The sequence below is a fragment of the Coffea arabica genome, chromosome 3c (genome assembly GCF_036785885.1).
Source record: "Coffea arabica cultivar ET-39 chromosome 3c, Coffea Arabica ET-39 HiFi, whole genome shotgun sequence".
Lineage (NCBI taxonomy): Eukaryota > Viridiplantae > Streptophyta > Magnoliopsida > Gentianales > Rubiaceae > Coffea > Coffea arabica.
The window spans coordinates 17,338,839-17,351,751 of NC_092314.1; the positions used below are offsets into that span (position 1 = coordinate 17,338,839).

Here is a 12,913-nt window from a genome sequence, read left to right on the forward strand (position 1 = left end):
CATAATACAGTTCCTCCAGCAAAAGTCAGGTGAATTGAAGACAATTCAAATACCACTAGTACAAAGTATAGATAGGATTGGAAAACTTATGCTCGCTTGAAAACTTTGAAATATCCATTTGAGTCGAAAAGGAAGAAAACGTCTTTCTATTAGTTGTAAATTTCATTTTTTCCAAGTGTACAAGTTTTCGCCAGATTCAAACTTATATACCTCGATAAAAGAGGACGCAAATATCCTAGATGGTTCATATGGTATTCACTCTCAAATCGATACCAAATTCTCGAGTGAAAATTTGGGCAGCACGCCCTTTGTATTTCTCTATTTTCCAGCTATTTATGGCTTCATTATTTTTTCTCAATCAATCCCAAGGTCATACACAATATAAATTCATCATACAGTCGTTCAATAGGCTCAAAGTCATTCAAGTACAAGATTTAGCTAGGAAAATGACCGGAAATGAAGGTTAAGCCCTAAAACCCAAAAACAGTTTTGACGTCATTTAGCGTTTTGGACACAACCAGTGCTACGATTATTGAATGGAGGTACAATATACACCGTTTCGAAGCTAATAGAAAGGGCTACAATGTTACAGAAGGTCACTCAGTCCAGTTTGTAGTGCAACTAGATCAAAAGTTCAATATACCAAACTAGAACCACATAAACAAGTTAGCAAACCTCATTCTGGTTAAACCACCATAATTCAGGCTACCAAAATCCAATTCAAGTGATTCCAAAGCCATCCGAAAGCTAAGAGTCCAGGCTGCATTTCTTAAGAAGGTATCAAAAACCAAATCAGTAGTATTCCTGGTCAAAATAACCAATTATAGAAGCTGATTAGCATGTTCGGGTAGAAACAGGGCAGCAGGGGTATTTCTGTCTTTTCATAGGCTACGTTGCTCCAATTGAGCTGAAATTTTGCAGACATCTCTAAAATATCATTCCCTACTTTCATGTTTTAACCCAAGGCTAATTCGACCTCTAATTATGATGAATAATACCGGGCAGAAAGGGGGTGATCGAAACCCTAACTTCCAAAATTTCCGTTCAATGCGGAAATTTTCCGCAAATAACTACAATTGACACACTAAGGTTTCATTCCAGATCATTTCCAATCATCATCCATGGCCACAACATATGAATCATATTAAATCAGAAAAATCATGATTAAGTAGAAAATGTCATCAATCTCAACCAAAATCATGAAATAACACCTAATATCATCCCTTAGGCTACCACAAGTCATTAATTAAACATCATTAGATAGAGGAGAGAGGTTTCTTAGTTACTTACCTTATCAACTCAAGAAAAGAGACCACTTAGCACTTTAGTCTTCCAAACCACTTCACTAACCACCTTACAAGCACTAAACTAAGAGGTTTTATGGAAGAAATTCAAGATTAAATGGTTAGTTTGTGAGATTGGGCAAGATTGGAGCAAGAAACTTGGAAGCTTTTTCTTTCTTTTCTCAAGCAAGACGTTCGGCTAAGGAGTGGGATATGTGATGAATTTTTGGGTCAAATTTGATTAAATTGGTAAAGTAGACAAGTTAGTCAAAGTCAAGACTAAACCTCCAAGTGACACTTGTCACTACCATTAATGCATGGCTATCTTTTTGTCTCTCCAACTCTCATCCATTTGGTATCCTCTAATTATCTCTTAACACCTGCTAACATAAACCCAGTATCCAACATTTAACCTAACTGGCCGAATTTTACTGCACTAATGGGTCCCACGTCCGGTCTACGCTCTTAATTTCTCAAAACTAACCGATACTAGACAAATCATCTAAAAACTATATTTACTCATAAAAATTATCTAGAAAAGTTTTCTAAGAAAGAAAATGCAGAAAAACGTGCAATTAAATAAAATAAAGTCTAGAAAATAAGAAAATCTACGGGTTCTCACATATACTATGCTACTCAATCTAAAAACACAATAGCTTTAATTTAATAATTGAGTAGTGTTAATTTAATAATCGAGAGAGGTTGATTTAATGGAACAAAGCGATGCAATAGCTTTAATCCAACAAGTGAGCAGCTTTAATTTAATAATGAAGAGGGCTTGATTTAATCGACAAAGCAAGGAGTAAGGGTGATTTAACAGAACAAAGCCAGACAATTAATTTATAACTTGTCACTGGAGCTTCACACCTTCACGGGCACAGATTGAGAGCAGAGGACGTTGACGGCTACATATTGGACCATAGGACAAAGAAGGACAAATCAAACAGCCAAATTACAAAATAACCTGCGAAATCACTGTAGCAAGACCTTGGACGCCTTATGTAGTTAGGGATTAGATGCGGTCAAACAATAGTTTTTTTTTTTTGGTTACTATCATTGGAAATTGGTGAGCATCAAAATTTTATTTCTGGATTAGTTTTCCAATGCATTGATTGTGGACTAGTACAGTATCGTTCATTATTTATATATTCTTTTAACAAGGATGAATTTTGCCGTGATAGCTCTTATACCATAACAAAATTTTGAAGGAATGATTTCAGAAACCTCCCTTGAGGTTTCTGGCAATTTCACTCAGCTCTCCCCAATTTTGGAAAGTTACATTGATCTCCCTTACTTTTAGTGTTTAAGTAACATTATAGACTCATCGGCCAGAATTATATTTAAGTATCCTAAAATATCCTTATGCAATGTCATACATCAAAAGAAAGTGAAAAAAAGGTTTAGTGAACAATTTAACCAAAAAAAAAAAAGAAACACTTTCATCTAGATTTGCTATGCTTCCATGATAATTGTAAATCCAAAACCTCATCAACTTGTTCAAGCAAACTCCAACTTAATCCCAAAATTCTATTAATTTTGGCATCACTAAAATCCCAAAATTTAGTAAAATTGCACTCCAAGTTAATCCCTAAATTCTATCAATTTCGGCATCATCAAAATCCCAAACTCAACCTAAATCACTTCCTCTACAAATCAACCATAACAACCACCACCAACTAAAATACCCTCAAAAAGCTTCCCGCCCCAAATTAACACTGTATTTTTGTCTATTGACTAATCTTACATATCAAATTATGAACCCAACACCTATCATCTATTATCTTCCTTGAACATAAAAGGACCTAGCTAACCATTATTAATGCCTGCCAAGAGTAACCCTATACTCCAGTGGCATTACGAACAGAGAAATTAATTTTTGTGACAAACCACCATCAATACTTGTAAATCAAACAAAAATGAAACCAAATTAAGATATTAGATTCTAGTGCGTAATAGACGTAATAGACATGGTAGCATAACCCATATTTGTCCCTTTTTCTCTTCCAACCATAACTCTTTAATTTCATTTTTTCCCCTCCATCACAACCATTTTCATCAACTCCATCTAATTTGACCATGAAAATTTCATTTGCTCCCTCAATTTGTAATTTTGGAAATTTTGATTCTTTAATGTATGCAAATTATAACACAAGAAGAAATAAACAAGAGGGACTAATAGTTAAGTGCCATGGAAAGAAAGAAGTATACAAGAAATAAACAATTTGGGTAGGTTTGCATAGTGATGTAATTGATTGGTGGAAAAAACTGAGATTATAGGTAGAAAGGAAAGAATTATAAGAGATAAAAAAAAGAAGGAAAAGAAAAAAGAAACTGGTATTAATTAAAGTAAGGATGTGTGTAAATACTAAATTTTTATCAATTTTAATATTTTCTTGAATTCTTTTTGTTTAATAATTTATTTATTTTCTTGCATTCTAATGTACAAATTTATCTTATATTTTCAGGTTTGTTTAAAAAAATATATATAATATTTTATTTTAAAAAAAAACACCATCATGAGCCATCATGAACCATCATGATGACTCATGATGGCATCATCACTTTTTGACTGAGAAAGGCTCTCAACGGACAAAAAAGGAAGAAGAAGAAAAATTGCATAAGAGGGCTCAGGACTCTCCTCTCGCCTGGAAATTGATTCTCAGCTCTCCTTCTCTCTATTGGGACAAGAAGCAAGAGAGGAAGTGGAAGCAGAGAGGGGCGGAAGAGAAAAACCAGAGAAAAAACAACGGAAAGGGTGGGAGAACAGAGTAAAAGAGAAAAAAAGGAAAAAAAAAACAGGGCAAGAAGAAAGAAAAATCAGAGGGAAGGCTGGGGGAAGAAAAGAAAATCTACGGGAAGCAATTGCCGAACGGAAATCAATAGAAGCTGCCGCCCACCGGAATCTGCCATCACTGCCTGCAAATCTTCATCGAGAAAACGCTGTAAGCTACCCTTTTTCTTTGAATTTCAGTTCCTCCCCGAGCACAAACGTGTCTTCCGTGACTTTGTTCACGCCATTGTTCCTGCTGATTGTTCATGGATTTTGGAATATGTATGCTTTGTATGTTGATTGGACTAGAATCTCTTGTGTTTTGACAAATTTTGGGGCTGATGACGGTTTCAATTAAGCAAGAATTGGTTAATTTTCTTTTGCCCGCCTGTTGTTTGATAAAATGCCTGAACGGATTTTTGGAGATTAGTATGAATAAGTCTTGTGTATTTTCTGTATGCACTCAAGAGGAGATCCGGCCAGTCAAAGGTTGGCCAGAATCTGTGCGTTCCACCAGTTGGGGGGGGGGAAGAGAAGCCTTGATTCTTGAAGTTGATTTCTTCCATTTTGTTGTTGCATCTTGCGATGATTTTAGTACGTTTCTGCAGTGTAAAATTGCTGGATTTTGAAGCATCAGAGGCTGCAGGAACTTTTCCCTTTCAGTTGCATCGAAGAAGAAAGACTCTGCAATTCATGAATGAATGAATTTTTGAAAAATTGTAATTTAACCCCTTAATTTTTGTTTAATTTTATTGTGGCCCAAAATCTGGAAAAATCGAACTAATTTCACCCTTTTAAGTTTAATCCTCTGTTTGCATATTTTATGTGACTTTTTGGATAGTTTAATTCTGGGATTTAATGCATGATCAGAGTTTAGTAATTTTTAGTTGGGTTTTTATCTTGTTGGGTTTTCATAAAATAAGATGATATTTGGTTTGGAATTGTTGGTTGGGTTTGACAAATGAATTGATGACTTATTTTCTGGGTTGTTGACATGGGCTTTAGGAATAAAAGCCCATATATTTTTAGTTGGGGTTCGCTTGGACCTAAGATAGGCTGGCCTGCTTGTCTTCTTAGGACTTTCGGTCGGGCTGAGAGGATCTTGGCCTGAAAAATAAGAAAAATGGCCCAATGGCATGATGGTAGAGCTAGTTTAAGAGACCAGATCCTAAAAATGCAGATGGGTCCCTATACTTTTGTGTATTTTCATTGTGACCCTAAAGACTTTGATTATTTTCAATTAGGTCCTTGTTTTAATTGCAAATAGGTCCTTAAACTTTATTTTTCTTTAATGTTGACCCCAATTTTTTGTGATAATTATAATTTGACCCCAAAATTTTATTTATTTTTTGCAATTAGATCCCTAATAGATTTGATTGCTTAAATAGAAGTTGCTTTTCTTCTATAATCATTGATTACACTTCATTTAAGTGTTTCAATTGATTGATTTCATGTTTATTTCCATTTGTTATGATTTATTTGTTGATTAAATTGGTGCCTTAATGATTCTATTAATTTTGGAGTTAAATAGGGCGAATCCCATCCCCTGTTAGCTTCTACGTCAAGGGAGGTATCTTCTTGTGTCATTTTAAATTCTCCTATGTGCTCCTATGTGATTTTATGTGTGTAATTGCATGTTTTTGAATGTTTTTATTTTATTTTATTTAGTTATTCATTTTTTTTAATTTTGTATATTTACTTTAATTTAATTTTTTATTATTTGAGAGGCATTTAAATGCCAAATTGTAATGGTTAGGTTATTATTTTATTTTTCACCCTTTTAGATTGTAGTTATGATCCCCGAATGTAATAGTTAGGCCTCCACTTGCTTTTATTTGTTTGTGTGCTTGCATGCTTGTGTGATTACGTGTTTACTCGCTCCTTTAGGATATTTGCATCTAAATATTGTGCTCACGTGTTATGTGCTACGTGCTCTTATATGTCTATTTGTTTTAATTTATGTAGTATTTATTTTACTATGTATTGTTAATGCATGACGTCACTACACTAGTCCAACGCTAGTTGTGGCTTCTTCTTCCGTTTACTTGTTAGTCCAATACTAGTAAGGATTTTTAGAAATGGGTTAGTCCAACGCTAGACCCTTAGATTGTTCATGCATTAGATTCATTTTGTGTGACATTTATTACATATTTCATGCATATTTTTATTCTAGGATCTTTTTCTCATTTGCATGATATTTTCTATTGTATTATCCTCTATCCCCTATCATTTATATGTGTTAATCATAACATTTAGAATTGCATCTCATTTAAGCTAGTTCATTTGCTTGTTCATGTTAGGAGAATTATTCTTTGAACATGGGAAATGGGTGATTATAACTCTTTAGTTTAAATACCTCATTAATCTCTGTGTAAGAAAATTATGTCACGAGTTTTTGTCTCCCGTACCCATTATGTTGCATTCCTATTCTTTGGTCACTTATATCGTATGCATATAATTTAATTTTCTTTTCTCTTAACTTCATCATTCGCATACTCGTGACCCCTTCAAAAAATTATTTTGGCCTTTGCAAGTAATGCGATTGGTATCAATTAAATCTTTGAATGGATATTTTGTCCCTTTCGATATTTTTTATTTGCATCCATGTAGCAAATATCCAAATGTGATAAATTTAAGGGTTAGATTAAGAAAATTTTGACTAAATCACGCAACTAGCTTAGACTAGGTTGAAATGGTGCCTTAGATTTGAGATAATCGAACCTTTGCCTTCACTTATTCAATCGTGATTTCCGAACTCATTTTCTCTGTTTTCAAAAATTTGGAGTTGTCAAAAAGGGTTTTATTTTATTTCAAAACACTTTTTCGGTGACTTGGCACACCCAAATTCAATATCAAGTGGTGACTACTAATTTTTTTTAAAAATCTTTTTAGACTAAATTTTGGACTCAAATTGTCGTATTTTTAAAGTCTCATTTTAGGTCTTTTTTTTTTTTACTTGTTTTTAAATAAAATCATATTTTTATAAACATCATCTTATTTTGCCATCGCGAAAAAATGGGACGCGACAGGTTGAGGATGATGATGAGTTGTTGCAGGTTTTTATTTTTTCTTTTACTTTTGGTTTGGTCTTTGTATCCCACATATGGTAAATTATCTATTAAATAGGGGGTATTGTAATCATTTTATTTAATCGAGAGAGGTCAGTGTAATTTTCTAAAATTAGAGGCAGTCGATGAAATTGTCAAAAACCTCAAGGGAGGTTTCTGAAATTATCCCAATTTTGAACTATAGATTCCACTTGTTTATGCAAGATATGTAATAAGTATATTAAAGTATTGAAAAATCCTATAGTAAGCAATATGTGAGTAAACACACAAATAAACTAAAGAATATCTCATTGATTTTAGGAATTTCTATGTTTGTATATATGATTTAGTAATGTCGTGATTTATTGTCGCTTGTGGTAGGTGAAATTTAATTTACATTCACTTTTTCTAGGTGGATTCTAAAATATTTTTCTTTTTTTGTCACTTAATACATTAAAGTATTTATTTATAGATCTATGAAAATCGAAAAACAAAGAAGGAAGATCCTTTATAGAAATTCTACTAAAAAAGAATTCATTGAAAAACAAAGCGGTTAATCAATTCATCGAAATTGTTCCAAATATTCGAGGTACATGCGGTTCTAATATCTAAAGTTTAGACAAAAATAAATACAATCTCAAATGATCAATTTCTAAGCACATTTAGTCTTATTAATTAATATTTGTCAATTGGTACTGGAATTTGATTATACGCCAGCAATTATTTTTCTTTAAAAAAAGTTTATTAATTCCAAATTAACTCACGCATGGCAGAGCCTTGATTGGGAAGCCATTTTTCATCAAAATATTTTTACGTTTTTAGTAAATAAATTTTTAATTATTTTTTTATCTTACATATATTAAATTATTATAGTATATTTTTTAAAAAACTTCAAAAAAATTGCAATGCATACAGGTGTATCTGAATTTATTTTATGTCACTACCCATCGGCCAACCTGGCCTCCCCTGCCGCGATAACCTTCTCCTTGCTTGAGGAAGCATCAATCGCCCTTCGCCTTCTCCGCCACCCGCATTCTGTACTTTTAACGGGTCTTGACGAGACAAGATTGGCCTAAAGATTGGTACGGAGATTAGTTTCTTATTGTTTTTGGCGTATATTTCTTGCATTGTCTTTGATTAATTTTGGGAAAACAGAGACGTCTTTTAGTTTGGCCCAGAGTTGAAATGGGTTTGTTTGGGCATTCAGCTGCATTCATGATTTGTGCGTAGTAGATGTTTGATGATATGCCAAAAAGAAATGTAAAATTATCTATTCGAGAGCTCAATAGTAGCTAGTGAAAAGTGTTTAATCATTAAGTTGGGAAGTGAAAAAAAAAATTGCGTTGGGGTTTTATCCTGGTTTTGCAGCAACTTTGATTATGTGCGGTCACCTTATGTATTTTTCATTTTTATGAATCCCAATTAGCTTCTCAAAACATGTAGTAGAGCATTGTGATTTGCCTATTTGCTTTCTTTGTTGTTCTGTTCGGAGTTGTATAGTTTACTTAACTGTGTTTATTCTCATTTGTACCCTAACTTATTCCCATCTGTACTCTGCTAGAGCAAACTAGCTGCCTGACTTGGTTTGAATTGATCTATTCCCACCCTTTTGGTGCATCTTTATTTGGGTTCATGTCGTGTACCTCTTGTTGTTTCCATCATAAGAAGAACATTGTTGCATTTGAGATCTTAAGTTTGCCACAAAATTGAGTTAAAAGCAGATGCTAACATGTAACTTTTACCGGGTAATAACAAAATATCAAAATTTGGGAACCAGATCAGATAATTATTGACCTTAAGAACCTTTCAATACTTAAACTATGCATTTATTAAAATGTATCTGAATGGATTTGAAATAAAAAAGTTTAGTACTAACAACAAGGCACACCCTAGTAGATCCATCATATCACGTCTTCAAGCGCTATTAAACCTTTTTCCTTGAATTCAAATGTTTAATCCTAATTGCAGAAGGTAGCAATGAGAACACCATTTTTCGATTTGACGTTTTAATTGCTAGAGTACCTTGTTAACTTATTCTCCAGGATTGAATCAAATTCCACTGAAAAACCTGATCTGTCTTCCATTGTTGAGAAACTAGCAGCTAATGGGGCTTCTGAGCATAATTCGGAAGATCAAGCGTAAAGAAAAGGAAATGCGGATTCTTATGGTGTATGTATCGAGAGCCCAGTTGCCCCTTTCCTTTGTTTTGTCATTTTCAAGTTCAGTCTTTAGATCTAACCTTCAGCTTTGATTTTATTCTTGAGACAGAGGCCTGGATAACTCTGGTAAGACGACAATTGTGATGAAAATTAATGGGGAAGACACCAGTGTTATTAGTCCCACGCTTGGCTTCAACATCAAGACTATTATCTATGAAAAGTATTCTTCTCGCTTCTCCAAATTTTTGCTACTTTTTTGAAGTTTCGGCTTGTTCATATCTATTTTTAATAGTTCTGGAGAAAAAGAAAAAAAAAAAGAAAGGATATTTGAGACATCTTTAAGAAGGGGATTTTTTTTTAATGGCTTGATTGTAGTCTCACTTGCAGAGCTTCTTTTTCATTATAATATCTGGATGGGCTTTCTGGGGTTTTCATTCTGAAGAGGCAATCTAGCAATCACATGGGTGACCATGTTCTAGGTGCAGAAGTTGGGGCTTCAGTTTGTCTCTGTTAAAGATAAAATGAGCTTGTTCTGTCATTATATTGCTTGAGAACTTTAGTGGATCTTATATGAAATTGGTGTGGATCGTGAAGAAGGAATTTTTGTGGATATAGTTGAAAATAGAACATTGAGTCCTATCAGTTGTATTAACTCTAATTAAATTTGATTTCTCTGTTGGTTGTGGTTTTGATGGATGAGCTGCTAGAATAAACTGTGTAATTGGCAGGTATACTCTGAATATTTGGGATGTTGGGGGACAGAAAACAATTAGATCTTACTGGAGGAACTATTTCGAGCAGACTGATGGATTGGTTTGGGTTGTGGACAGTTCAGATCTTAGAAGGCTAGATGACTGCAAATATGAATTGCATAATCTTTTGAAAGAAGAGGTATATCTTATGTTCGTAATTGTTTTGCTCAGTTTGAGACCTGTTTTCCTATTTAAAAGAAGAAACTTGTGGTCTTTAGTTAGGCTATGGATTACATTTTCATTTTGCTAAATTTTGACAGTGATTAATTTCCTACCATAGCTTTAACTGATCACCCTGACATCCACAATTGCAATTTATTCACTTTCAATTTTGCTATTTGTGGCATACTGCTCCATTTCATATGGTCGACTTGGTAATCTCATGGACATCATAACACGCATCATTGTTATGTGGGGAAGGATATAATAATGTTTCCCCCTTCAGCATAAAAATCTTCAGACTAGTGATATCCCATGCTGAGGTATTGTACTTGGAACTTGGCAAATTGACATGGTCATGACTAGAAAGAATGAAAGATAAAAAATATCTGTATACCTTATCCAGTTGTTTGAAGTAGAAGACACAAAGTGCCATTCCATGGTGACCTCATAGCCTTCAAGTCCTAGTTTCCTAATCTTAACAGTTTCTCTATTTTTGGTATATGGGGATAAAAATTTGATTAGCTCATTTCTTACTCACCTGGTATAAATTGGGAAAGTCAAGTTTGTCCCTTTCCCTGTCTATACCTATTAAAATCCCGGGCAAATAATGTTGTCTAATGTCACTGGTCCATAAAACTGCCTCAGTTTCCTGGATTGAAAAGCTGTACACTTACTTTCCAAAAAATGTTTAGATTGTTTTTGAAATTGTTGGATTTTTAACACTTACTCTCTCTCTCTCTCTCTCTCTCTGCTTTTTTGATGTGAAATGACAGAGGCTATCAGGAGCATCATTGTTGATTTTTGCAAACAAGCAGGATATACAAGGTTCTCTCTCTCCGGATGAAATAGCTAAAGTAAGCCTGAAGGCCATCAAATCAGGCTCCTTTTTGCTAGAATAATCTTCTTTTTTTTTCTTCTATTTTTGTTTCTTCTCCTATAATTGAAAGAGAACGGAGGCCTAAGGATTATACATGCAGGATGGCAGTCTATATCTGGATTTGCTTCATATTCCTGATTCATATGAGAGCAGTGTTTCTGGAGTGGATATATATTCCTGAATCATATGAATAAAACTGTACAATGTTGAGACCAAATCCTTTACTCATCTTCTTCTTGTTTTATTGATTAGGTACTCAACTTAGAAGCTATGGATAAAAGTCGACATTGGAGAATTGTGGGATGTAGTGCATACACTGGAGAGGGGTTACTTGATGGATTTGATTGGTTGGTCCAAGATATTGCCTCTCGCATCTATATGCTTGATTAGGCTGCACTGTCTTGGATAACATCATTGGCACAAGATCTTGTTGTTTAGTTTTTACTGACCAGTGTAAACCTCTAGATGTCTTAATTGTGCACTTTCATCTTCCTTGGGATTAAGAGACTATGGAAAGCTTTAGCCAGACAAATGTTCATAGAAATTTGTATTTGGAAAAACAGAGGATATTCTCTAGTGTCTTACTACAGTATTTGAATCTTAAGTGCATTGTTTTGTTACAGCGGGGTGTATTTTAGGTGGTACATTTCCTCCATTTTTTTCGGGGCTATCCAAACCCCCCCACCCCAACCCCCGGCCCCCCACCAAATCGGTTTCTTGTGCTTTGGATGGCTGAAGGGCATGATACAGATCCTCAGCCTGGTATCTGGTGGAAGTCCTGACTAGTTCAGGCATTGGTCAACAATCTCTCGGGATTTGTTTTACATCAATAACACTCAACAATCTAATTAAGCAAGCTCTATTTCTGCTTAAGCTATGCTGAGACGCTAATTGATTTAGGACAAGTTAGTGAACCCAAACCCTGGTGATTGCGGTTTAGTAAAAATACATTAACAAAGATATTAAAATCTTCACTGGAAGGTTTTTGATGTATGGCAAAAATTTACATTTTCTCAAAATTTCAAGATTGTTCTCTTCAGTTCCTCGCTAAAGTGTCAGCTAGGCACAGAATTGACGCTGAGACAACGGTTCCCCACTTTTTGGTACCCAACTACTCCAGCAGGCCTCAAAATGTTGGCAACTTTGTTGAGGTCCAATCAACTTTAAGCCCGGTAATTCTTGCTCTTATAGTGCATGGTGCACTGTTTTTCTTTCTTTCTTAATGTTTGAGTCTTTGTTATGTGGGTTGATCAGCACTTTGTTCCAGCTCTAGATTTGTAAAAGGGATTCAGAAAACTAATCATGCTTTCTTCCTTATTTCAGGATACCAGATTTGTTTACAAGCATTATGCTACGTTGTACTTTGTGATTGATTTTGATCATTCTGAAAATGTGCTCGCTATGCTTGACTTGATTCAAGGTACATCTCTCAACCATTTAAGCATCAAAGCATGTCTTTTATATCTATAGGTTGCGCCATTACGCTGATAAGTTTCCTTCTATTGGAGTTAGATAAAGTAACAAATAAATGCATCATGTAGAATATGACTTTTTTCTGATCATAGATTATGTATTCGTTCAGAAAGTTGAGATGCATTAGAGCAAAACACTTCATTTTAGGAATTGTTGAAATGGAAAGACAAAACCTTAACACTAACAGATGAAACATCTGATTTTCTGGCAAGTTAATGGAATTACTGCTACTGCCAATCCATAAATGAAGAGCATTTGATGGACTTACTGTTTTGCCTGCTTTTACAGCTGAGTATTGCTTGTATTTTGTTATCACCGTCAATGAATTTTGGATCATTCACCTTTGATAACATATTGTAGCCGTGCTTTGGCTCAATTTGCAGTTAAGTC

The 12,913-nt window shown here is 34.3% G+C and overlaps 1 protein-coding gene across 3 annotated transcripts; it reads left to right on the forward strand.

Moving 5' to 3' along the window:
• The first annotated feature begins 3,855 nt into the window (after positions 1-3,855).
• On the forward strand, positions 3,856-11,670 carry LOC113734819 (ADP-ribosylation factor-like protein 2). 3 transcript variants are annotated; one of them, XM_027261554.2, is made up of 7 exons: positions 3,856-4,225; positions 8,016-8,182; positions 9,143-9,269; positions 9,369-9,479; positions 9,988-10,150; positions 10,947-11,027; positions 11,303-11,670. In XM_027261554.2, the coding sequence occupies exons 3-7, from the start codon at positions 9,205-9,207 to the stop codon at positions 11,438-11,440; spliced, it is 558 nt and encodes a 185-aa protein (XP_027117355.1). In that variant the 5' UTR covers positions 3,856-4,225; positions 8,016-8,182; positions 9,143-9,204; the 3' UTR covers positions 11,441-11,670. The 3 variants fall into 3 exon arrangements, with proteins under 3 accessions (XP_027117355.1, XP_027117356.1, XP_071938542.1); XM_027261555.2 differs by lacking the exon at positions 8,016-8,182; XM_072082441.1 differs by lacking the exon at positions 3,856-4,225 and having other exon boundaries at positions 9,202-9,269.
• The last annotated feature ends 1,243 nt before the right edge of the window (positions 11,671-12,913 follow it).